The 25,167-nt window shown below is 52.6% G+C and overlaps 1 protein-coding gene across 1 annotated transcript in view; it reads left to right on the top strand.

Annotated features, from left to right (window-relative positions):
• Nucleotides 1-25,167, top strand: part of LOC142431031 (phospholipase B1, membrane-associated-like) — a 95,112-nt gene that overhangs the window by 64,316 nt on the left and 5,629 nt on the right. The window contains 9 exon segments of the mRNA XM_075536065.1: nucleotides 4,525-4,583; nucleotides 7,101-7,174; nucleotides 8,874-8,917; nucleotides 11,267-11,375; nucleotides 11,907-11,958; nucleotides 13,246-13,326; nucleotides 18,282-18,347; nucleotides 18,636-18,733; nucleotides 21,216-21,297. Coding sequence (XP_075392180.1) covers nucleotides 4,525-4,583; nucleotides 7,101-7,174; nucleotides 8,874-8,917; nucleotides 11,267-11,375; nucleotides 11,907-11,958; nucleotides 13,246-13,326; nucleotides 18,282-18,347; nucleotides 18,636-18,733; nucleotides 21,216-21,297 — 665 coding nt within the window.

Genomic DNA, 25,167 nt, shown 5'->3' on the forward strand with positions numbered 1-25,167 from the left:
GCTCTCTGTGTACTATATAGTTATCTACAAGGGGCTACACAAAGTCTGTAGAACATTCCATTATCTTTTCATTCCACTTGTCCACAAACTTCTAAAGCTGCTTCATATCATCATCAACATGTTCTTCTCATTCTCATTGACAACTCATTCTTTTTTTTGCTATTTTCATGGTTTTTATTATTTGTTTGTTTTTGTTGTTTTAAACATTTTATTAGGGGCGCATACAACTCTTATCACAATCCATACATATACATACATCAATTGTATAAAGCACATCTGTACATTTTTTGCCCTCATCATTTTCAAAGCATTTGCTCTCCACTTAAGCCCTTCGCATCAGGTCCTCTTTTTTCCCCTCTTCCCCGCTCCTCCTCCCTCATTCTCATTGACAACTCATTCTATTGGCTTGCTCGCTGGCAGGACTTTAGCAGCAGCAGTAGATTATCAGCTTCACATCTCAGTCATCTTGTGCCACAGACTGTTATAGAAAACGCACCCCAGTATGTTTTAACAGCCGTGCTCTCTGCAATAAAATGATATCTGTTCACGTTTTCATCTTACCACTCTGATAGGATGACCTAGAAAGCCTTTTGCAATTCCTGTTGGCAATCATAACCAGTCCATTACAGCGTATCTCAACATCTTAAAAGCCAGATAAAATGTGAAATTCTTTTTTACTGCCTGGCCCTGGAGATTGTCTGTTTATAGGCACTTCAAAATACAACAGCACAAAATCTTAAGACACTGAGATCTGAGATGCTCTGGCGATGCGAGCTGTTTGTAGGCCCTTCTGATCTGATCAAGTGGGCCCAGGACCAGGACATAGGCTCTCATCATGGCGGCAGTGGGGGTGAGGCAGGGGGTGGAGAAGAGGCCCTCCCCAGAGATGACTGATTGGCCTGAACTTCTGAGTCCTGCCTCCTCTGAAAAGTCACTTTTAGGAAAATGACCACAATCCACTGGACAGTAATACCCATTGTTTAATAAACATTAAGCAGTGTTTAAGTCCCTCTGTCTAGTGTTCCTTTCAAATGTATCCACCAAGCTAACCAAAGGGGGTGGTTCATGATAAAATAGCACCTGCAGGTACCCGGCCCGGGCCCTGGCAGCCTCGGTGCCCCCCTCAGAGCTCCCTCCAGGGCCCCTGGCAGACGCAGCTCATCACGCATCAGTGGGGTTTGGGGGATGGGCTGCACAAGGCTATGCAGATGGAAGCAGTGTGTTTGACCAGTCGGCGTTTGATAACCAAACAAAGAAGAAAGGCCTCTATGTCTTCCCTCCCAGGGAAGGCTCATTCATTCTCTCTCTCTCTCTGACACACACACACACACATACCACCCCCACCACCCCGGGTCTGCCTACCAGATCACGACCGAATGCATGATTACACTCTGCTGATGTGATGTGCTTTCTAATCTCATAAATACCACTCTGATTTTATCATACTAGACCAATGGTTCTCAACCTTCCTAATGCCACAACCCTTTAACACAGTTCCTCATGTTGTGGTGACCTCCCCCCAACCATAAAATTATTCTCGTTGCTACTTCATCACTGTCGTTTTGCAGCTGTTATGAATTGTGTGACCCCCATGAAAGGGTCGTTCCATCCCCAAAATGGTCGGGACCCACAGGTTGAGAACCGCTGCACTAATGTGAGTGTGGGACAATGAGGAAAAAGACATTGGAGCAGGGAACTGACGTCAGGCCTTGGCGTGAGACAAGGGGCAGCTTTTGTACTTGAAGAGGAACCCTGGTGGCCGAGTGAGGTACACATTGGGTTGCTAGCCACAAAGTCAGCAGTTCGAAACCATCAGCCACTCCAAGGGAGGCTTTCTACTCCCGTTAAGAGTGACAGTCTTTGCAACCCACAGGGACAGTTCTGCTCTGTCCTGTAGGGTCACTGTGAGTTGGAACCGACTCAGTGACAGTGAGCTTTCTGGAGCTTTTGGGGTTGGAAGGAGTGATGATAGGGAGCCGAGGGGCTGTGGCTCACTGCCTCTGCGCCCCTTCTGAAGCCAGCCCTTCCATTTTGTGCCGAGGACAAGATGTGTAGTCTTGGAAAGCATGGAGAGTGATGATCCCGTCACCGGTCATACAAACCATGATGGGGCCTTCATTGATTGCAAGCCATTGATGCCTTCTGATGTCATCTCTGGCCCATTTGACCAGAATGGGGTGTTCGAGCGCTGGTGAGAGGGATGGGCAAGTTACGGCCCTAGATGATGCTCCTGCCTTGGAGGTTTTGGTGTAACTTCCAGCTCAGGGTCGGGCCTGTGTCTATGACTTGGCCTAAGCAGTGATCAGGAAGGAATGATGCCCACAAGGAGCCACCAGCTTACTGAGAAGTTGACTCACCCTCAAGACAAGTGGACGAACAGGTGTTTCTCTGTCCTGGGGGCACCATCCTTGAAAGCCACGATAGTGGTACAATTCCTGTCATAGAGCCACTGATTTCACTTTCAAATCAATTTAACTGATCGACTCTTTCTTCATATGGATTCATAGCAAAGCATTGCAAGGTTTCAACCTGTGCTAGTTGTCCTCTGTGATTGTGGAAGATTTACAGGAATCCCTCCCATCTGAGGACGCTGGGCTGGGTTTTTCAGTGACAGCCCCAGGCGGTTACGCTGCTGGGGGACACAAAGCAGCAGCCAAGCCTTCCTCCTGGTGGCCTGTCCACAGGGCAGGCTCTCCCCCCGACACGCCAATGCGGGCTTCCTTGTTATTCCTGATCTCTGCACAGTCAGGCTGCCCTTCTGATCAGAGAGCCTCTTCTTGGCAATCTTGATGAGCCAGGGCATGCTGTGTTTATCAGTCATCTTTCACTGGAGGGACAGTTTGTACCAGATGATTTTAAGCTCCTCAGCTCACACAAATTTAATCTTATCACGGAAGAGTCATTTGGTTTTGATTTTCCCCTCCAAGGAGAGCAATTGCCAAAGAGCTTCGTTGCATTTCCGAGCGTTTGTTTTTTTTTCATATATGATGAAATTAACTGCAAATCAAGGTCGGCAGGATATTAAGCCAGTGAGTTATGTCAGGCTCTGTCTTAACAATAAAGTCCCTGATAAGCCAAACCCTCCCACCTCCACTTGGTTCATGTGGCTTATGACCTCTCCCAGGAAATCCTTCAGAATGACCACTGGACGAAGCCCCTCCCCACACTGATCTCATTCAGTCTATCTGTGTGTGAGTGTGCGCGCGCACACACAGAGGAATGATCGGTTTCAGCTCCTGCTTTAACTAGGGCCATTTTGAAGTAAACTCTGTCCATCTGGGTCACATTTTACCAGTCCCCCAAACTTCCCCTAAGCTTTCCATATGGTAGAACCATGGTAGTGCAGTAGTTAACGTGCTTGGCTGCGAAGGGAAAGGCCACCAGTTCAAACCCACCAGCCACCCCACACAGGAGGAAGCTGCGCCCCTCTGTTTCAGTAAAGATCCGCAGCCTCGGAACACACAAACACACACACACACACACACACACACACACACACACACACACACACACCCCGTGGGCAGTCCCTCTGGTTCTCTCTGAGTCAGAACTGACTCGACAGCCGTAGACTCGGCCCGCTCTTGCACACGAGCTGGTGTTCCCAGGGTGCTCTGCGCTGTGTGCTGCGGCAGTGACCGCACGGTGGCTGGCATCTTGGCTGGCATCACCAGCAGCTAAAGAAGCCCCTCCAGAGTTGGGAGGAGGGGTCCTGCTTTTCCTTCTCTTGCCTGTTTTGTCCATCGCTGATTTCGCTGAGAAGAAACCATTTGAAAATGTCCACGCTCAGGCCTGGGGACTGAGAGCTTCAGGGAGACGAGGCAGGTCCTCCAAGAGAAGGACTGGCATGGCGGCTGCCACTGGGGCCTCAAACGACAATGGTGCGGGTGGCCCAGGCCGGGCGGTGCTTCGTTCTGGTGTGCACATGGTCGCTGTGACTTGATGCCGACTCCCTGTCCCCCTGTGTGCCGCTCTGTACTTGGTGTTTCAACAAGGGCTGTTTCTGACGTCCTCCTTGGTCTGCGAGTTCTGATGCCTGTGTTTTCCCAGGACCCCCAGACCGCTGCTTGGTGTCCAGTAAGCGTGTCACAGGCATTCCCAGCCTTCAGTCACATCACGGTTCTTGCTTAAGCCCCAAGGATCTAAACTAACGGAGGTTCGACAACACCCATCCCTTCACACTGAAAGAAACACAGATGACGTACAAGGATGGTGGACGATTCTACCCCAAAGGACCCCGATCCTGGGATCGATTAAGTCTTTCCTTAGTCTCAAGTCACAGGGGCAAGGGTGAAGTCATGTCCTGAGGGTGCTGCTGGCCCACCACCCAGTTGCCTGAGGGAGGAGACCAGTAACCAGGAGCCATGACTGACAGTGCCGGGCCTGATGGGCAGCGATGGACTTATAATCTCTCTGGTCCACACTGAAGCGCTGCTAACGATGGAAGGACTTTGTTTCTAGAGAAGTAGGTCCAGTGCTTCCCTGGAAGTCTGACCTTCCATTCACCTCTGCTTGTATGTGTCCCAGTTCACAGGCTGAAGCCAGCTGACATCAAGGTCATTGGAGCCCTGGGTGACTCTATCACAGTAAGTTACCCTGAAGGGCAAAGGGGAGGTGGGAGAGAAGACCCTGAGTGAGACATGAACCTGGAGAGAAAATGGAGAGAGAGAAAGCTTACTCCTCTCTCAGGAGCCTCGCCCTCCCTTCTGCTCCTGGTCCCTCCTTCTCTCCATCCTCTGGGCCACCCTGGGATCCGGTAGCATTCCTTACCCATCTCCATTAATGTCCTCATTCCCCCCCCTAATACTGGGATGGGGGAGAGTGCAGGGACCCAGGATGGAGTGCCCTTCATTGCCCAGCCTGCCAGAGGTGGGGGCATGGTAGACTCCCCCTAAGGACCACGGCATGGGATCCTCTGAGACTTGGCATCTGATTTGCTGGTGCAGCAGTGGGATGTTGGGCACCAAGGAGAGGAGCAGAGATGGCACCAAGGGGACCAGTGCTAATGGGGGTGGGGAGGGGCATGGTGGGAGGGCAGGGCCAGGGGAAGGGGCAGAAGCACTACAGATGAGAGAAGCCACCTCAGTAACCCCTCACCCACTGGTACCTCCCCAAGGAGCCTGGATTTTGGGTTCCAGAGGCTCCCAGACACAAGCTCCCCATTCAGTAGCAACTATTACAGATGCATCCAGGTGTTCTCAGGGTTAGTAGAAGGCAGGGCCTACAGCCGCTGCGCCCCAGCCTGCTGACACCTGTGCCCCATTCGCATCTTGCCTCCCCACCAGCCTCACCTCAAAGTCCTCTAAACTGTGGCTCTGCTTAAATGCAACCAATAGAAGGGAAGCCGAGGGAGGTGAAGGGCCCTTCCTAATGTGCTTATGGTGCTGGGCCCGGGCGCCGAACTGGGGAGCCTGATCCGAGTCCCGGATTCTATCCCCGCCCTGCAGCTGCCTCCTTCATGAGCCCATCAGTGTCTCCTGACCCCAAGACTCTTCTGCCCCAGCCTTCTGGGGAAGGTCTTTTGCACCCAGCTTCGCCATCCGCCTGCTGTTGCGGATGACAAACCCCCAGCTTCCCGGTCACCCTAGAGATGCTCTCGGATGAGGGGCCACCAAGAATCAGCGCAGCTGCCCAGGCTGCCTGGGGAGACAGCACTCTGAGTGTGACACCTGGCAGGTGGCAGAGAAATTGGGTGGCGTAGGGATCACTTCCTGGGGCGTCTCTCAGGAGGTTAGCCTTCATCCCCCAGGCCACCTGGAAGGCCAGTGGTCAGCATGACCTTTGGAATTGGTCTGCTAAAAATGACAGGCCTTGGCCAATGGCCATGAACCTTTCCGATGGGCCCATGCTGTGGGTTAAAAGGACATGGCGGTGGAGGTTGGGGAATATGGAGAGCTAACAAGCTACAAGAGAAAAGAAACTGCACTTAAATAGATTGTGGTGAAGATGGTACCCATCTTATTAATATGCTTGAACTTTATTGAATTGTATGGTGTACAACATATATGCCAAGGTTTAAAAATTAAAAACAAAACTATTGTAATCCTAATCAGAGGACAGAGAGGGGAAACGATTTTTAAAAGGTGCTATTTCTGCCACTGGAGACTTGGTGGCACTGTTGGGTAAGTATTGGCCTGCTAGCCTCCTGGCCTGCTTCAAATCCAGGAGCCTCTGCAGGAAAAAGCTGAGGCTATCTGTCTGCTTCTGTCAAGATGTACACACTCAGAAACCCTCCGTGGGGCCACTGGGCGTGAGAGTGGGCTTGAGAGTCAGAAATTTGGTTTGATTTATTTTGGCAGCTGAGTGGTGGGCGCCGGGGATTCCATCAAGGGATTACCATGCACTTCTATCAAGGGATTAGCATGCGCTTTCTGTTATGAAGGTGCTCTGGTGGCCCAGTCGTTAGGCAGCGAGTTGCTTGTGAACCACAGGTCAGAGGGTCGTGCCCATCAGTGACTCTATAAGAGAGAGACGAGGCTGTCAGCTCCTGTAGCGATGTAAAACCACAGAAACCCCACAGGGCAGTTCTGTTTTGTCCTGCAGGTTCCTGAGTTGGAATGGACCCTGGATTTGATGGCAGTGAGTTTGGTGGCGTGGCTCTTTCATTAAATGTTTCCCAAGTTTAAAGCACGAGGAAAGACGCACCCTGAAATGTGCGCTTCTGAACATACATCGAAACACACAAGCCCTCACTCAGTGCCATCGAGTTGATGTCGACGCCCAGTGACCTATAGGACAGGGTAGAACTGCCCCTGTGGATTTCTGAGCTTGTAACTCTCTGTGGGAGTAGAACGCTTCAGCTTTCTCTTGTGAAGCAGCTGGCGGTTTCGAACCGCTGATCTGGCGGTTACCAGTCCAGCACATAACAACTCCGCCGCAAGGATTCCCTTTAGTATAATTTTCAGAGCACAATTGCCAGCCTGGCTGCTCCTGGTCTTGTTCCAAAAACGGTGTGTCAGAGTGAGGCTGAGCTGGGAGTGGGGGCCAGCCTTCCCCACTGGGAACTCAGATTCTCTAGCATGCCCTGACATCTCATCCAGACCGCTGGCAGGTAGAGACATCGGGGGAAGCCTGGGGAACTCACCCTTGTGTCTCCCTCCCAGACAGGGAACGGAGCTGGGTCCATCCCCAAGGATATGTTCGATGTCTTGACTCAGTATCGAGGCCTGTCCTGGAGGTGAGTGAGGGGGTGGGAGGGCAGGAATGAGCCACTGATTATTATTTTCTATAGCACAGTTCTATATTGAATTTGAAGATTGATAGTTTCCAGAAACAACTCTAAAACCAAACTCTCTGCCAACAAATTAGTTTCTACTCAGAGCAACAGGATAGGACAAACACATTGGGTACAACTGGCCCTGTGAATGTCTGGGACTGTAACTCTTCATGGGAGTAGAAAGCCTGTCTTTCTCCCCTCTGAGACCACTGCCTTCTAAAAACGAGAGCTGAGGCTGAGTAAGAGGAGCCCGGGGGAGAAACTGCATAAGCCCTCAAGTTGCCAGCTTGTCTCGCTTCCACGCCTCCCTCTGTGATGTGGAAGCACTGAGAGAGGCAGTGGTCTGCGTGCTGGACAGAGGCTGGCCGGTGGGAGCAGAGTGGAGTGTGAGCCCCAGCTGCCCAGCGTGATGCGACCTTGGGCAAGTTACTGGGCCCCTCTGGGCTTGCCGCCTGGTCTCTGACGCAGGCACACGACCCTGCCTGCCAGCATTGCTGGGAGTGGGGTCAGCGGTACCGGTGCCATGGAGACGACTGAGGCCCATGCCAACCCCACGCGTGTCCGCGCAGAACTGTGTCCCTGGGGTTCCCAATGCTGACTTCAGAAGCTCTCCAGGCCTTTCTTCTGAGGCACCTCGGAGGAGACTTGAACCCCACCCTCTCAGTAGCAGCCAAGCACAGGGCCTCCACAGTGAGGATTGGGGATGGAAGGGCTGGCACAGGGCATGGCACAGAGTAGGCCTGCATGGGGAGCGGGCCTCGCTACTCAGGAGCCCTCGCTTTACAGATGAGAAAGCAAGGCTCAGAGAAGGGAAGAGACCTGCTCAAGATAACGCAGCAGATGACAGACACAAGCACGAGCCCCAGCCTGGCACTTGTCCCTGTCGTGCCGTGCCCACGCAGACTGGCTGCAGCTCCGACTCCAGCGTTCCCTGTGTGCTCTGTGCCCCTAGCCTGTGCCCTGCACCGGACCGCAGGCCTAGCGCTTCCTCTGCCTGGAATTGGGCATCCCCGCCTGGCACGCAAGACTGTAGCTCTGGCATCCTCCTGGGGTTGCCACCTAGAGCTGAGCTCCAAACATGTCATAAAGCCTTTTAGACAATCGCAGACCCCAGGATGAAACAAGTCTGGAAGGCTGCACATTTTCATGCCTGGAAACGGTCAGACGTTGATCACCTTCGTATTCCAGGCTGTCCTGCTAGCAGGCCTGCAGCCTAGAAGACATCTTGTAAAAATGGACTCCCAAGCCCAGCAGGAAGAGAGCTGGGTACCCACTTCAAAGGTGTTTTCAAAGGCATTAAGAGGACCCAGCACAGGGCTGCTCAGGGAGGCCTGGGCTCTGTGGCCCAAGATCCAGGGGGTCCTGAGCAGCCCGTTTTGGTCCCTGCCCCCAGGCCAGAGCTCCAGCTAAAAGCAAAACAACAAACATGTGTCTGTATATTTAAAGTTGGGTTTCCAAGGTGAGTGGTTTTCAGGAGGAGGCTGTGTTGGCTTGGTTTTCTGTAGTCTGCTGGCTAGTGGGGAGAAGGCAAGTTCAAAGGCAACGGGTTGGGGGCATTCTGCTTTTCGCAGAGAGAAATCTGGCTGCTTCCTGGAGCTGGGAGGACGCCTGCCTCTCTGGCATTTGAAGCTTCACTGTTTTTCCTTTTCCCCCCAAACAGCGCTGGTGGAGATGAGAACATCAGCACTGTCACCACCCTGCCCAGTGAGTCCCTGCAGACATGGGGTGGGCCTGGGTGGTGGGGGGTGTGGCGCAAGTGTACCCTGATGCTTCTCAGTGCCTCCCCAGAGAGGCTGCACTGGGAGGGACTCAGGGGGAGGCCTGGTGGGTGGGGCCTGCTTCCCTGGGGCTGATGGTGGGAGGGGGAGGGAGTTGAGGAGGGATGTGTAAGCCCTGGGAAGGGTGGCAGTGAGGGAGAAAAAGAGTCCCAGCCTAATACCCTCAGTCCAGAGCACATCCTCCTGAGCCTAGCACCTGGCTGGAGCAGGAGGCAGTGGGTGGGGCGGGGCCAGCATTGTCCAAAAAAACCTCTGCCTTGTGGGGTCACATTAACGCTCTGCTAGGGCTGCAGGACTTAGTGAGGGACTTTGTTCAGCCTGTGACAGCACTGTCATGTTCGAGCTGAGCATTTCCCTGAAATGACTTCCCCAGTGACTTTTTTCTCTCTTGTCAATATGCATCGTTCCAGTTACCTTAATGAACACACAGCGCCTGTTCTTAAAGTGCACGTGTCACCAGTGTTTCAATCGAATTATTTTTCCTTAAAAACTTGTGGGTAATAATTGTGCCTGAGAGTGGCTTAGCTGGTCCTGTTATCAGTTATCAGCAGTACCTGATGCTGTTGTCAGCTACTTCTCTGAGAAAACCCTTTGTGAGATGTCTGTAGAAGTAAAGAAATTCTTTCAGAAGTTAGAGACTGGGAGGATGCAAAACCCAAGCCCAGGGTCTTTGTGTCCACTTGAATTTGTGGACCCCCTGGGAACCGACTAGAGTCCTCAGTAGGGTTTTCCTGGCTGTGCCCTTAAAGAAGCAGATCGCCAGTAGGGTTTTCCTGGCTGTGCCCTTAAAGAAGCAGATCCATGGTACCACCAGGAGGCATCAAACCCCCACCTTTAGGTCGTAGCCCAGCACTAACGATCTGGACACAGCCGACTTCATCTCCACATGGGCAGCACCGCCCAGACTTTGCACTGACAACCACATTGGCCTTGTTGCCGCCATTGCTGTCCTGCTCCGTTTAAGTCTGCGCCACTCTGGCCCGAGGACTCCCTGCCGCCTGACTGCTAGGTCTGCGTCCCAGAGCTGTGCACACGCTCCACTGCTGGGAGATGGTTTGCATGCTTTGTGGGTGTGCTCCCCGGGCTGGCCTGTACACCAGCTGCTGTGCCCACTCCCCTTCACTGAGCACGAGATGATTAGAAATCACCTGGCTCAAGGTCCTTCTCCAAGTGGATCAACCAAACACCAGATGAAACTTACTGCCTCCGAGTTAACGTCTACAGGACAGGGTAGAACTGCCCCTGTGGGTTCCCGAGACTGTAACTGTGTGCAGGAGTAGAAAGCTCTATCTTTCTCCTAAGGAGCTGCCGGCGGTTTGGAACTGGAGGCTCTGTGCATCGGAGCCCCACACGTAACCCCTCTCCCCCAGGGCCCCTCTAGGTGGATCAGCAGAGGAGAGGAAGGAGCTCACTCCTCCGGGAGCGCGTGCACTTGGCTGCCTGCTGAGCTTCTCCTTGGTGGAGCTGTGCAGGCAGCTCTGACCATACGGGTTGGCAAAACCAGGGGACGGTAGCTACTTGGGGAGGCGCTAGAAAAGATACGGGGTCAGAACAGAACCTCCACTCCACCCGATTCCGTGCCATCTGGCAAACTTGGCGGTGCTGGGGAAATGGAGTAAGGCTGAGGCCTCGATGGCCTCACCAATGTCTCTTTGGGGCCACGTCTCTGCAAAGACAGACACAGGCCCGATAGCGACAGCCATGGACAGTGTTTTCAGGGAAACAGAAAGCTGCTGGCGCTGGTTACTGAACAGGGGCTGGAAGCTCTAGAATTGCAGGTGAGGAGAGAGCGTGGGACACTCCTGGCCCAGACAGCCATGGAGCTGTGTCACCGAGAGCACAGCCAAGATTAGCTTCAGTGTGTCGCCGTGGGCTCCCCAGGAGTGGACTCCATGGCAACAGACACCGTGTGCTGCTGACTGTCTTGGGTGGTACCAGTGACTTAGCCTTTGGTTGCTAACCCAAAGGCTAGCAGATCTAACCCACAGAGGTGCTTTGGAGAAAGGCCAGGAAGTCACTTCCAAAGGTCACAGCCATGACATCCCTCTGGGGTTCAGCTCCGCTCCGAGACATACGGGCAGTCCTGTGTCAGGTGTGCGTGTGTACTGCTGATATGACCCCATGCTCCCTGAGGAATGTTCGCAGGGACACTTCTGTAGTGAGCGTTGTGGGGAGGGGACTCTGCCTCGTCCCTCAGTGCCCACTGGGCCTTATCAAAGGAACCGGAAGATGGGTTGGGGGTCATTACTAACTACAGCTCTTCCTGTGTTTCCAGACATCCTCCGGGAATTCAACCCTGCCTTGAAGGGCTTCTCTCTTGGCAAGGGGAAGGAAAATAGTACAGGAGCCCATTTCAACCAGGCCGTGGCCGGAGCCAAAGCTGAGTGAGCAGGGGAAGGTGGGGCTGGACAGCTCGGGACCTCCAGGGGCCTGTGGGCTGAGGAGAGGCCTGGACTCTCGGCTGGCAGCAGGGCTGGTAGGGCTTGGTGAGGGAGGGGTCTGAGGTCCAAGGCTGGTGAGTGTTCTCCCAAGGATGTCCCTTCTACCCCCTCCAGCTCTATCACCAGGGAGCTAGTCACAGGTGACCGTGATGCCCCCTGTATGTTTGAGCGCACCCCATTGCCTTTCATATAATCTCCTGTCTACAGACCATGTGAATTTGTAGGCCAATTATCATCACCGTGTGCAGGACTGGTCCCTGGTTAGAGTCCCACTCTCAGATTGCTTACAGTGATTTCAGACTCCAGACTCTGCTACCCTCCTGGGCTGTAGGAGGGACACCAAGCATGGGGGTCCCAACCCACAAGCCTTTCGAAGTCTCCTGGTTTAGATTCCTGCTCACTGTGATGTGCCCTGCCCTGGCCCAGCCCATCATCCCCACTCCTCACAGGGGCTCTCCCTCTGTGTTTCTTCAGGGATTTACCTGCCCAGGCCAGGAGGCTGGTGGACCTGATGAAGAACGACACGGTGAGTGTGGGAGGTGCCCCCTGGGAGCCCGCAGGGTGGGCGGCCCTGGATCAGGGAGCAGGCAGGAGACCCACGGAGACAGGGAGGGCCAACTAGCAGAGGGGGGGGATAATGAGAGGCAGGCCAGGTTTCTAGCAAACATTTCTGAAATCCAAAGCTCTGCTCCTCTGGACAGAGACCCTCACCTATTTATTCAGCCGCTCATGTGCCAGTCAGCAAGTTACACTGTTCACGCCTCAGCCCTTGGGCCCCGTTCTGGAGGGACACGGAACTGTCACGCGGTCCCTGCCTGCAGGGACTCTCCAGGGAAGGCCAACCTGGAGATCTCGTTACCCCACAGCTGGCCTGCGCTGTCTATCACTAGCATGGGTGTAGGCACCCTGGGAGCGCAGAGGAAGGGACGGGCCCCTCCGCTTGTGAAGGCAGGCCAGCGGGATGGACGGGATCCAAAAGATGACCATGTCCCTCAAATGACAGCAGCAGCCCACTTCTGACTTTTCTCTGAGCTGCAGAGTGCACCAGCCCATGGAAGGGGCGGGCAGAGGGCCGGCGATGGGACTCGTTAATTTGAGTGCAGTTTGAAGGCCTCTTTCTGCCCTTCATGCCAAACATTCCCCCCATCTTTGTCCTCATGTCCCCTCTGGGCGTGTAGATCCGAGAAGGCCACACTACTCAGCAGGAGAGCTGCAAGGGCCATCGCTGCCCTCGGGCCACAGCTGAGCGCAGGGGAATGGCGACACCCCTCCAGCCAGCCCTGGGCCTTCCACTCCTTCCCCAGCCTCCTGGAGTGGGCAGACCCCAGAGGAGACATGTTTCTTCCAGAGCTCGATTGGGCCTGAGCAGTGTTAAGCAGCGAGCCTAAGCTGAGTTAGGAGCGCTTGCTTGTCCTCGATGATGGTGCTTGCTCCTGTCAGGCAAGCTTAGGGTGGAGAGTTCTAGAGGTCCGAACAAATAGCCTCCTCCCCTGCCCCTCCCCCTTCTCCTTGGTTTGCTAGTGAAGGGAGGAAGCTCAGTCTGTGCCCAGCAGTACCCTCTCCCCAGAGGACTGGCACACGTACTGCCCATGTGTGGTTTACAGCCCCAAGGCAGACAGGGAGTCTACAAAAGCAAAAGAAATGGACCATTTGTCACTTTCCAAATCCCTAAGTCCTGGGGGCCCTGAAACCAAAGAGAAACAGTGTGAATGTCCGCAGGTAGGGACCCATCTCTCCTAGTGCTCAGAGCTTTGTGTCTGACTGACTTGACCCTGGGCAAAGTGCTTACTTGTCTGTTTCCTCTTCATCTCAGGATATCAATTTTCAGGAAGATTGGAAGATAATAACTTTGTTTATAGGAGGCAATGACCTCTGCGCCTTCTGCAGCAACTTGGTAAGTCTCCCTGGTCCTGAACTTGACTCACTCCTGGGGAAGGAGTTCCTCCAGCCCAGGGGGCTGGCTCATGGTGCAGGGCAGCTGGATGGGACTTGCGCCCATGGTGTGGCCTGGACCAGCCTGAGACCTAAAGGACATTCACTTCCAGGGAGAGATTCGGCAGGACAAGCAGGAGTGGGTTTGTGATGGATCCTTTTAAGAGAAACTGTTATTCTAGAAACCAAGATAGCACTCTGCGATATAGCAAAGTCTTGCCTATCTTCATAGGTAACAACAAGGCCAAGTCAGCTCCCTTCTCCGGTATTGCCTGGCTTCTCCATCTCCCCCTTGGAGCCCGCACCTGTTGGTACTTGCAGACATGGCCCGAGGTTCTGCTCCAGGTCAGGCAAACCTGAGGATGTTGCTGTGTGGGTGGTGCTTCTTCCTGGAACGCCAGAATCTCAGAACTGGAAGACCCCCCAGAGGCCACCTTGATCCAACCCCCCACCCAGCGAGGCCTGGCTTGCAGACTCCAGCTACTGCAGTGTCTTCAGGGATGGGCAGAGCTTAGTTTGCTCTCTGAGGGGTCTCCGTGTGGCACCCAGATCTGCCTGCCTGCAACTCCACCTTTTCCACCTGTGCCAGGCCACCCGGACCTTCTTCAACATTCGATTCAATTCACTTCAGAAAGAATAGCTCTGGGTGCCTTAAGCAAAATAAATACTAGTCTTATTATCATTTTAAATAAAAATATCTTGTACTCTATATGAACCTATGTAAGAAACACATCCAAGTACAGAGGAAAAATAGTCTGTAATCGCCCTTGGTAGCCTTTTGGCAAGTACTTGTATAACATTCTCTTTGGAGGTAGACAACATTGCTTTATTTTCCAGGAAGAGTATCATTCAGCAGCTATTGTTTAATAACATGCTCCTTTTCTTTTCAATCATTACATTAGGAATGTATAATGCCCCATAAGCAATATATGTATATAGAATAATTTTTAGACTATATTAAAAAAACTCAAACCACTGCCATCATGTAGATCTCAACTGATGACCACCCTCTAGAGGGTTTCTGAGTCACAGGATCTTTACAGGGTAAGCAACTTCATCTTTCCCTACAGAGGGGCTGATGAGTTCGAACTGCCGACCTTGTGGTGAATAGTCAGGCCATAGGCTCTTTGGTAGTTTGTAATACAGATAAGCCATAATTGACTGAGTAGTTCCTGTTATTGGCTACTTAGTCATTCTGTTTTGCCTATTTTAAAGAGCACTGTGATTAACAGTCATTTTGAGTACATCCCTAATTGTTTCCTTAGTACATATTTCAATAAGTAAGACATTTTTGGGGGGGCAACAACATATGCACACAAGTTATCAGAAAGGGATCTTAAAGGCTTGTCTTAAAACAAACAGCTATCAAAGTGAGACATCAATTGAGCCCACAACCTGTGTGATCCAAGGATTGTAAATAATAAAATCCAAATCCAAAGGAGGGAATAGTATCCAAGCTGAGTTAGTTTATTGTGCCAACCTGGCTGATAAACACCTGTGGGATTAATTGAAGGGCAGAGAGATAAATGGCTCAGTGAGCCTCGCCTTTTGAGTTCTCAGGTCTCTTCCTTTGTGATGGCCGGACCAGGGTGCCGCTTCCTTAGCCAGTTCCTTGCTTCAGCTGGCAAGGCTCGCTTTCTACCCTGATACAGCCCTGGGTGCTGGAGCAGCCATGTGGAGACCCCTGCCAGCACTGAGATGCTTACACATCACTGATGCGGCTTTCCTCCTGCAGCCAGCATCATAGTATGTGTTTTGTGAGATAGAGGAGGAATTTGTGGATTGGTGTTGGACATATGGGTTAATTTGGACTTGTGGGCTTGGGCAGAACTGGGTTGGGTTGTTTTCTTAATGTGCACTTACCCTTTATATCAAACTCTCTCTTATACATATGAGTTTCTGTGGATTTGTTTCTTTAAAGTACCCAGACGAACACATCGCTTACATTGTGAAAACTGGATTTGCAGAAGGCTGTATGTTTGACAGCGGAAGCTCAACATCCATTTGCAGAGTCCCCCCAGGGATTAAACCTCTGGTGACGCCCATCTGACCAAAGTGAAAGGGTGTGAATATGCCTGGTCTCTGATAGAGAGCATTGTGAAGTCAGTTATGCCGGATGTAGTTCTACTGGAATGTACCTGTCGTTTGATGTCCCTTTTGACCCATTTTAAAGTAGTTTCTGTTTTTAATATTTTCTGCTTTCACTTTGAGATCTTTCTGCTTTGTCTAGTCATTGTTGTTCTTGTGGGGTTTTTTTATTTGCTTCGTATGATTTTGTACCGTTGTGGCTTGCTTTCGTATGATTTTCTGAATGGGGAATGCAGACTAGGTAGATCTCTAGAGACGGTATCTGCATAGGGGCTTGGCTGGGTGGATAGGGGGAAGTGGGAGCTGATAATAATGTGAGAGAAGAAATTTTTCTAAAATTGTTTGCAGTGAAAATGGCACATATCTTAATATGTCTGAACAATTACATTACAAGACATGTGAAGTATAAGCCAATAAAACTATTAAAAATAAAAGCAAATGAAAAAGATAAACAGTCATCTAAGTGAGGGGCTAAGTCTGCACGGAAGAAGCACACTGGTGTGTGTGAACCGAGAAATGTAAAGAATGAAATCCAAATCCGAAGGAGGGAACTATATTAAATTTAAATTCGGAACGCCCAGTTTGCAGAAGGCTATTGGTTACGGTGAAATCCCTGAATCCATTTGCAGCAGATTCACCTAATGCAATGTGTCTTCTGATGTCTCTACTGCTGCTTCCATGAGCATTGATTGTGGGTCCACGCAAGACGAAATCCTTGCCAACTTCACTCTTTTCTCCATTGATCACATCGTGACCTATTGATCCAGTTGTGAGGATTTTGGTCTTCTTTATATTGAGTCTTAATCCAGACTGAAGGCTGCGATCCTTGATCTTTGTAAGCAAGCGCCTCAAGTCCTCCTCACTTTCCGCAAGCAAGGCTGTGCCATCTGCATAGTGCAGGTTGTAAAAGCCTCCCCATCCTGATGCCACATTCTCCTTCAGACAAACCAGCTTCTCTGAAGCTGCTCAGGATACAGATTGACTAAATATTTAGAGAGGACACAACCCTGTCCCACACCTTTCCCGTTTTTAGACCATGCCGGATCCCTTGTCCTGTTTGCACAACTGCCCCTGGAATCATGTATAAATTCCGCATGAACACAATAAAAATTTCTGGAGTCCCTATTATTCTCAAGGTTACTCATAGTTGATTATGGTCCACACAGTTGAATGCTTTGGCAGTCGATAACTACACATAAACATCTTTCTGGTATTCTCTGCTTTGAGCCAAGAGCCATCTGATATCAGCAAGGAGCTGCCGTCTTCAACATCCTCCTCTGACTCTGGCCTGAATTTCTGGCAACTCTCTGTCCATGTACTACTGCAACGGATGTTGGATGATCTTCTGTAAAATAGGATTTGCACATGATACCAATGATATTGTTCAAGTAGTTCCTTATTCTGTTGGGTCACCTTTATTTGGCAGAACTGTGACTCTTTTCCAGTCAGTGAGCCAAGTATCTTCCAAACTCCCTGACATGGACGAGTGAGGGCTGCCAGTCCTGCAGGAGGTCAGTCGGCCACACAAGACCTCCTCAGAGTATGGAAAGCAAGGATGTTACTTTGAGGACTAAGGTGCACCAGACACACAGCATGGTATCTTCCATTGCCTCACATGCATGTGAAAGTTGAGCATTGACTAAAGAAAACTGAAGAAATCATACATTTGAATTGTGGGGCTGGAAAAGAAAATTGAAAGTACCAATGACTGCTAAAAAGACAAACTCATCTGTCTTGGAAGAAGTAGGCCAGAGGGCTCTTTGGAGGCAAGACTTTGTCTTACGTATTTTTGGCATGTTGTCAGGAGAGACCTGTCTCTGGAGAAGGACATCAAGCCTCTCAGGGGAGGGAGACCTGGCCATTCTCCATCACACAGAGAGCAGAGCTGCCGGGCTGACTCCAGGATGGATAGAGAAGGGAGATCTAAATTCAGAGACTCGGGAATTTAGGGTGGGGGTACCATCAGACAGCAGGAGGCTTTCCCCCTGGGACCCGAAAGGGAAGGCATTTGTCCTGCAGGAAGTGGCCTTCTGGCTGTGGCCTGTGAGCCCTGCTCCCAGCTGTGCAGGGCCCATGTTCCTGGGCTGAGAGTCACACAACTCACTGCCCACTCACACCGACTCTAGAGGACTGCGTAGCACGGCCTCTTGGAGGTCCCCAGAGTGTAACGTCCTAAGGGAATAGAAAGCCCGTCTCCCCCTCAGGGTCGCGGGGCACAGGGATTTCCAGGTGCGAGCGCTGCACCTCTGGTGCACTGACTCTCCGGGCTCTGGGTTAGATTCCATCCATAGAAGGAGTTCCACTACTTGAAATTAAATCATCAAAGCACAGCATGGAGATCGGGAGAAATAACAGTTAAAATCTGCATGTGCTCCATCACAGGCCCCACCTCCCTTCCCCTCGTCTCCTTAGGTGCCTTGGGTGTCAGAGGCTGAACCCCCAGAGAGTTGAGGCTCTGAGAAAGAGAGCAGTCTGTGGGGTGAGAGACTGCTCAGGAGGCAGGGGATCTTAGAGGCCCCACGGTCCCCCACGCCCATTGCAGAGGGACCCGAAGAAGTGATGTGACTGAGCCAAGACCCTCCGGCCTGTTGCCACAAAGTTGATCCAGAACTTTCCACCCCTAGGAGAAGGCCTGGTGCTGAGGCCACCAGGACAAGCTCCAGGGCGGCCAGGTTGCTACGGATGGAGGCTGGGCCTCCATTGACAAACCGTGGTCTCACCGCTTGCTGAAATATGGGGGCAGGGGAGCCAGGAAAGCCCTAGGCCCCTGTCTGACCTGAAGGGAGAGCCAGTTATAATGTGCTAAAGAGCCCCCTCCTCTCCCTACAGAATCGCTATTCTCCGCAGAACTTCTCAAGGAACATTGAGAACGCTCTGGACATCCTCCACGCCGAGGTGCACAGCTAGCCCGGGCTGCACAGCCTCCTTCACCGCGGGCCCCAGACCTGACCTGCATGGGCTCTGACTTCCTGCTGTGCCCTTACAGGGCCTTCCCTGGGGACCAGCACAGACCTCACTGTCAGCCATAGACTCAGAGCCACTGAGAAGGGGGGGGGGCGGGCAGGAAATGGATGGGACCTGACTGAGGCCACAGTAAGAGGAGCACGGCCCAGACCAGATGAGAGCCTGCAGCCGGCTCCTCCAGGGACCGTCCTCTTGGGTCCTGACGCTGCCTTTCCTCAGGTTCCGCGGGCGTTTGTGAACCTGGTCACGATTTTGGAGATCATTGCCCTGAGGGAGCTGTACCAGACTACTACCAAATGCCCAAAACTGATGCTCAAGTAAGACGAACATCTCCTTCCCCAACTCCCAAAGGTGGGGGGTAGGGGGGCTTCCTAGAGATTGACCCCGAGGAGTTAGAAAGCCCTAGGGTAGAGTGTGAGAAGTCCTGAGACCACCCCGGTTTCTCACCTGCAAAGACAGAGAGGACACCCCATGGGTTTTGTGCCCCCAAGGGGAACCTCAGCTACCTGTCCTTTAAAGGGGAGCGTCTAAACCCCCAAACTTGCTCCTGAGTCCCGGGGGCCCCGTGACACCTTTGACTCTGTAGAGAAAGGAATGGAGTCTGGCAGCATGGGCATGGTGTGGGTAGTGCCAGCCCTCTGCCAGGACCTGCTTTAGAGTGTGTCTGGAGCCTCAGCACCCTCTCTGGGCAGCATGGCCTGGCAAGGGACTCTGAGAGCTGTGGGTGCCCCGGGCTGGGCACTGACAAAGGAGCATTATAGTTCCTTGTCAGCGGAGTGGGGGTCCAATCTAAAGCAGACAGTGCCTTCCCCAGAGAAGAGAGAGGCCCGGTCCTGGGAGAACCTCTGAGAGGCCTCTGTCACCCCTCAGCCGTTAGAGGCCCAGAGAGATGGCTTCCCCTCAGCATACACAGGTATCCCACCCTCAAGTGTAAGACTGCTTTTGACGCCCCCAGCAGGCCTTTCTGCACGTCCTGCTCCAGACCTGTGACTCAGGCCCCAGCCCTGTGCCCCTGTTGGTAGTGTCCTGCGTCCTCCGCCACCGCCCCTCCCCAACCCTGAGCACATGTCACAGCCACTGCTCCGAGCTTCTTTGCTCACAGCCTGGGCCCTCGCTGTCAGTCGCTGCCAGCAGTGCCCGCAGCTGTTTGTTGAATGACTGAGTGAGCGATTCACAAACGGCCAGATGTGGTTTTGCCTGCTTCCCTGAAGACCCATGCCAAAGCTCCCCTGGGGGCCAGGCTGCCCAGCGCCCTGGGGAAGGCTTCTGGAGCAGAGCAGGATCGGGGACACAGCCAGGAGGACAGGGCCAATCCAACAGTTGGCTTCAGGCCAAGCTGTTCTCAGCTGCTGACTCATCCCTGGCTCCCACTTCCTCCAGTCCCTGCGCCCCCGGGCTGCAGAGCCACCTGCTGAGGAAGACTGTCACCAGCGAGCATGATGGGACCTTGTAGACCATCGAGGCTCAAGGTCCTGAGGAGGCCTTTGCCAGGGTTGTTCTCAGAAATGGCCCCAAACCCCAAGTGTCAGGGTGAGGCCAGCGCAGGTCACCTTGCCTGCCACTGGTCCTGGGCCTGCCCTCCCTCCCAGTCTGTGCTGTGTGAGAGTGTGTGCGCATAGGTGTACACACAAACACACACATGCACATACCCATAAACACACGTGCACGCACATATCATGCACAAACACGTGTGTGCACATGCACACACAACATACACACATGTGCTGACACATACATATACATGCATGCATACAAGTGTAAACACATGCGTACACGGGCACACCCATATACACAGGAAAACACACATATACATGGGAACACCCACATACATGGACAAACACATACACATGGGCACACCCACATACATCAACAAACACACATACACATGGGCACACCCACATACAGGGACAAACACACACATACACGGACAAACGCACATACATGGACAAACACACACATACATACAAACACACAAATGCAGCCCCTCAGGTGGCTGTGCTTCCTCCAGCAGGGCTGACTCCATGGCCAGCCATGCCCTGCGTCCCCCGCACCCAAAGCCTAGACTGTAAGTGTTCCTGCAGCCGGGGAGGCCCCTGTGAGAAGTCTGCCGCAGAGGGCACGAGCGCCGGGAGGTTTGTGCACCGCTGTGAGTGGAAAGAAAGAGTGGTGGTTGAAACCCACCGGAGGGTCTGGGAAGACCAGCTCGTCCACCTGCTTCTCATGAGCTCCCAACCAAGGGGGCCCGGGGCAGAGCCCACTCCACAGAAGCCCACAGAAACCCGCGCAGAGCAAGGCGACTGCAGTTCAAGTCCCGGCTTCCACACTCAGCCTTCCTGTGGCCTCGAGAAAGCTCCGACCCGCTCGGAGCCTCAGTGTGTTCTCATCCACAGATGGGGGACGATGGCTGTGGGTGAGCCGGCTCTGCTACCGAGCTCTGAGCACAGCGACTCCGTGCACGGGAGCCGCGGCCCGTGTTTTCCCCACTGGTTTTTCAAAGGCATGAGGCTCCTCTCCACGGTGTGGCCCTCACTCAGCCGCCAGGAAGGTGGGCTCCCTAAAACGTACCCCTGCAGACGCCAGGAGAAAGGAGAACTGCTTTGTTTGCCAGAGCGAATCCAGATGTGGGCACTTATCTCAGCTTCCCTGATCCAGTCAACAGATTAGCCAGCCAGCGAGACCCTCCCCTCCACCCCAGCGCGGTAGCTTAGTCCCTGTCTCCTCTGAGTTAAAAGACTCAATGTTTCTGCACCACGCATTCAGATCAGTGGTTTTAGGGGCTATCTCTGGCTTGGTCTGCAGCATGCTGTGTCCCTGTGTCATGAAGACTAATATTAACTCACGAGAACTCGCCACCCTCATTGAAGTGAACAGACAGTATCAGGTAAGCTGAGACGTGCACAGGAACTGTGGTTTGATCACTCTGTTTAGAGAATGAGTAAATGTTCAGGTAACTTTGACCACGACACTGACATCTCCGTCCACAGGGCAGCAGGGGCCATGGTCCAAAGATGCGCTTCAAGCTACAAAGACAAGTGACCTGTAGGCCGGTGCCCTGGCCTCCCCAGGGAAACAGGTGTTTCCCAAGTGTCCATGGAGAAATGTGGAGACTGCCCTGGGAGGGAATTTCAGAGTGGCCCTGACTCGCCCCAAACCCTGACTGTGCCCACTGGTGCTGTGATGGGGTGGGCACACGCTCTGTGAGCCTCAGGCTCCTGGATGAGACTCAGAAGCAGAATCCCCACCTTCCCGAGGGAGGTGCCGGGAAAAGGAGTCAGTGGACTCTCAGCGTCCCTGCAGGACAGAGCTGAGCCACCCTGTGGGCTTGTTTCTGAGGCAGGAGCCTTGCATTTACGTATTTATGTTAATTGCTGCATAGGCACTTCACCCACCTGTCCTACACGTCAATAATACAGTCATATCAAGGAGCATTGTACCATGATCACCACAGTACATTCCAGAACATTTTCTTCTTCCGGGCGCCCATTGTTATTCACGGAGCTATTTTGTTTTTATAATTGTGGCAAAAGGTACACTAGGATACATCCTCCAGCTCCACACCTCCTACAGGTACGATTCAGAGCCAGCGATCACTCTTCCTGTTGCACATCCGTTACTGAGCCCCTTTTCCAGATGATTCTGCCACCGGTCAGTCTTTACAGGGGCACAAAGTCATGGCTTTCTCCTACTGAGCAGCGGGTGATTTTGAAAGGCTGACCTTGTAGTTAGCAGCCCAACTCCCAATGCCCTGGGAAGCACCAGGCACACAGAGGAAGCCACCTCTCCTGACCCCTCCCCTCCAGTCTGGTCGGAATGAGGCGCTCGGGGCAGAGAAAGGCAGCACCTTTGTGTCTTTCCCCATCACATCGTTTACCAGAGGAGCTGACTCCCCTGATGGCTTTGTGTTGGCTTCCAAATGATCTGTCACCCACGACGTCAGTGGCAGGTTTTGCAGCTGTTCCAGAGTGGTCTGCAAACATAGGACCCATCCTCCAACTCACGGATTCTTTGGAATAGAAACACTTCCTGGGGCCCCTGTTGGTGGCAACCATGCCTGCTGGTGCATGAGGCTCTGAGCCATGAACCTCTAGATATCGTTCTCTGACGCCCTCACCCAACCTCTGCCTGCCTGCTCCTGCATTTCCCTCTTCTGTGAGCAAGTGCCTGTGTTTCAACGAGGCTCTCCGTACCTGCACCAAGACACAAGGTAGCTGAGGTTATGGCGCCAATGCCATGGGAATCCGTGGGTGCAAGCACGCGGGACTTACTTAAGCAGTTTCCAGCTACTGTAAGTGGGTTAATTTATTGGCTGGCCCATAGAATCTCTGGAAAGGTGTGTGAACTAGCATCAGAGGCCACACTACCAAGAGCCACACATCCAGAGCATGCCAAAGACGTGCAGCAGAATGTCACAGACACTTCCGATTGCTGCCACCGGCCGCTTACTTCTCCACTGTCGCCCGTGCTTCTAGGAGTGGGAGGTAGCTGGCACCTTAGCAAGATGGCTTTTATGCTGGGTCCCCCATCTTTCTATCAATCACTAGCTTCCAACACCAAAGCCTGAGGCTGGGGGTGACAGTGTGGATAACCTCAGCCGGGTGCTCATGCACTGGCTTTGAGGGTGCCTGAGGAGAAAGCGAGCGTTGGTCGTGTTCAGCTTCTGTGGTGGGCAACAAGGAGCCCAAGGGCACCACAGTCAACAACTTGATTGCTAACCGACGACAGTTGCGAGTTCAAACCCACGCAGCGGATTTTCAGGAGCAAAGACCTGGCCATCTGCTCCCCTAAAGATTATCGTGTAAAACACTCTGGTGGCGGCTCCACTCTGTCACTCGGTGTCACTGAGTTGGAATTGACTCGGCGGTACCTAGCAATAACTGCAAGAAGCAGGCTCTCCTGCAGACGGTGAGGGTTTTCAACACAGGAATTGAGTTCAGGTGCTTGAAAGCCAAAGAGATTGAGAACCATTGACCCAAACTGCCCTGTCTTCCCAGCTGTTGCCAGGTCTGATCTTGGTCTTCTTGGAGACCTTTGTCACGTTCTGGATATGCTCACAGGTCAACCGTGTTTAGTCATAACGCCCTCTCAGTTCATGTCACTTTCTACCTCCTCTCCCTGCAGTGGCCATTAGTATTAATAACCCAATAGTATTAGGTGCAAATCATGGGCCAGGCACTGAGGATGCTATTTTAACTCTCCAAAGAGGTGGCCCCACCCACTGGGTACCATGGGTGATTCCCAAAAACAACCAGTCGTGTTGGAACAAGCTTAAGAGATGACCCCACAGCCATACTGACAGATGGGGGGACAGAGGACAGAGGGAGGTCAGCTTACTAGAAGAGACACAGCCATTGAGTGACACCCTAGTTCTCTCCCTCAGGAGATCAGCCCCCTCTCGGTCCTCTCTCTAGCTCTGTGCCTTACTCAGCCTCTGTCGGTACCAAGAAGAGACTGGCCTGAGAGGTCGGAGGTGAGGGGTTTGTAGCAGAGGGGTTTTCTGGCTGCACGGTCCTGGGGAAAGAGCCTGGTGGCCCCTGAAATGACCACATGAATGCCCTGGGTGCATCACCTGACTTCCCTCTCCAGCCAGGCTCCTCGTCCCAAAAGGTAGAAACCTGGAGAGCAGAAAGTTGGCAGATTCTGGCAGGATTCTGGCAGGATTCTGGCAGAGCCAGCACTGGGGGAACGGTCTTCATGGAACAAAGTGCAGGGGAGACTGTGACGAGAACAGCCCCATGACCTTCTTGGAGAGACCGAGAGACTCAGAGAGGTCCGTCCACATGCACGCGTGTGAGCCTGGTGTGCGCTCACACCATCTACACACAGGCAGCAGATGCCTTCCATGTGGTTGGCTCACCTTTGGGAAAGTCATCCGTGGCCCCAGATGTGAAGGTGACTGCCTGAGATATCTAGTGAGTTCATAACGGAACCCCACATGTGGGTGGTTTTAATGGACAGAAAGTTGTTTTCTCACCGGTTAGGAGGCTAGAAGTCCAAATTCAGGGGACAGACTCTAGGGGGAGGTTTACTCAGGGTCCTGGGGGAAGGCTCTTGTCTCGCTCTGATCTTGCTTGGCAATCATGGTAGTCTTGGTGCAGCATTGCCCCCCAGCCCCCCACCCAATTTCTGCTGGCTTGTTTCCTTGTCTAATCTGCTCATTTATAGCTCAAAGGGAAAAAGATGGGGCTTTTTACTCGTGGAAAGAGTCTTGGAAGCTAACAGGGGCCATTCCGTCCTGTCCTATAGGGTCACTATGAGTCAGCATCAACTACCAATGGCAGTGAGATTTGTTTTGTTTTCCTGAGAAGAAATTGGTTTAAGACACACCCTACACTACCATGACCTCATTAGCATAACAAGACAGCCCACTCCAAAATGGAATTATTAGAACTTCAGGCAGAGAGTGTGTTGAACTTATGCCCCATGTTTTGAGGGGGGAGCCCTGGTGGTTTAGTGATTCCATGTTGGACTGCAATCCCCTTGATCCACAGTTCAAAACCACCAGCAGCTCTGCGGGAGGAAGACCGAGCTTTCTGCTCCTGTAAACAGGTGCAGAGTCTCAGAAACCCACAGGGGGTCACTATGAGTCACCACTGACTCGATGGCCATGAGTTTGGATTCTGGTTATATTTTGGGTGAGAGGAGAGGTAGGGAGGTGTGGTATGAATTGGGGGAAGCCAGTCCCCCACCACTAACCATGACGGGTTCAGTAAGCACAATTGTATGGTTGATCATATATATATATATATATATG

This window comes from Tenrec ecaudatus, chromosome 17 (assembly GCF_050624435.1).
Source record: "Tenrec ecaudatus isolate mTenEca1 chromosome 17, mTenEca1.hap1, whole genome shotgun sequence".
Classification (NCBI taxonomy): Eukaryota; Metazoa; Chordata; class Mammalia; order Afrosoricida; family Tenrecidae; genus Tenrec; species Tenrec ecaudatus.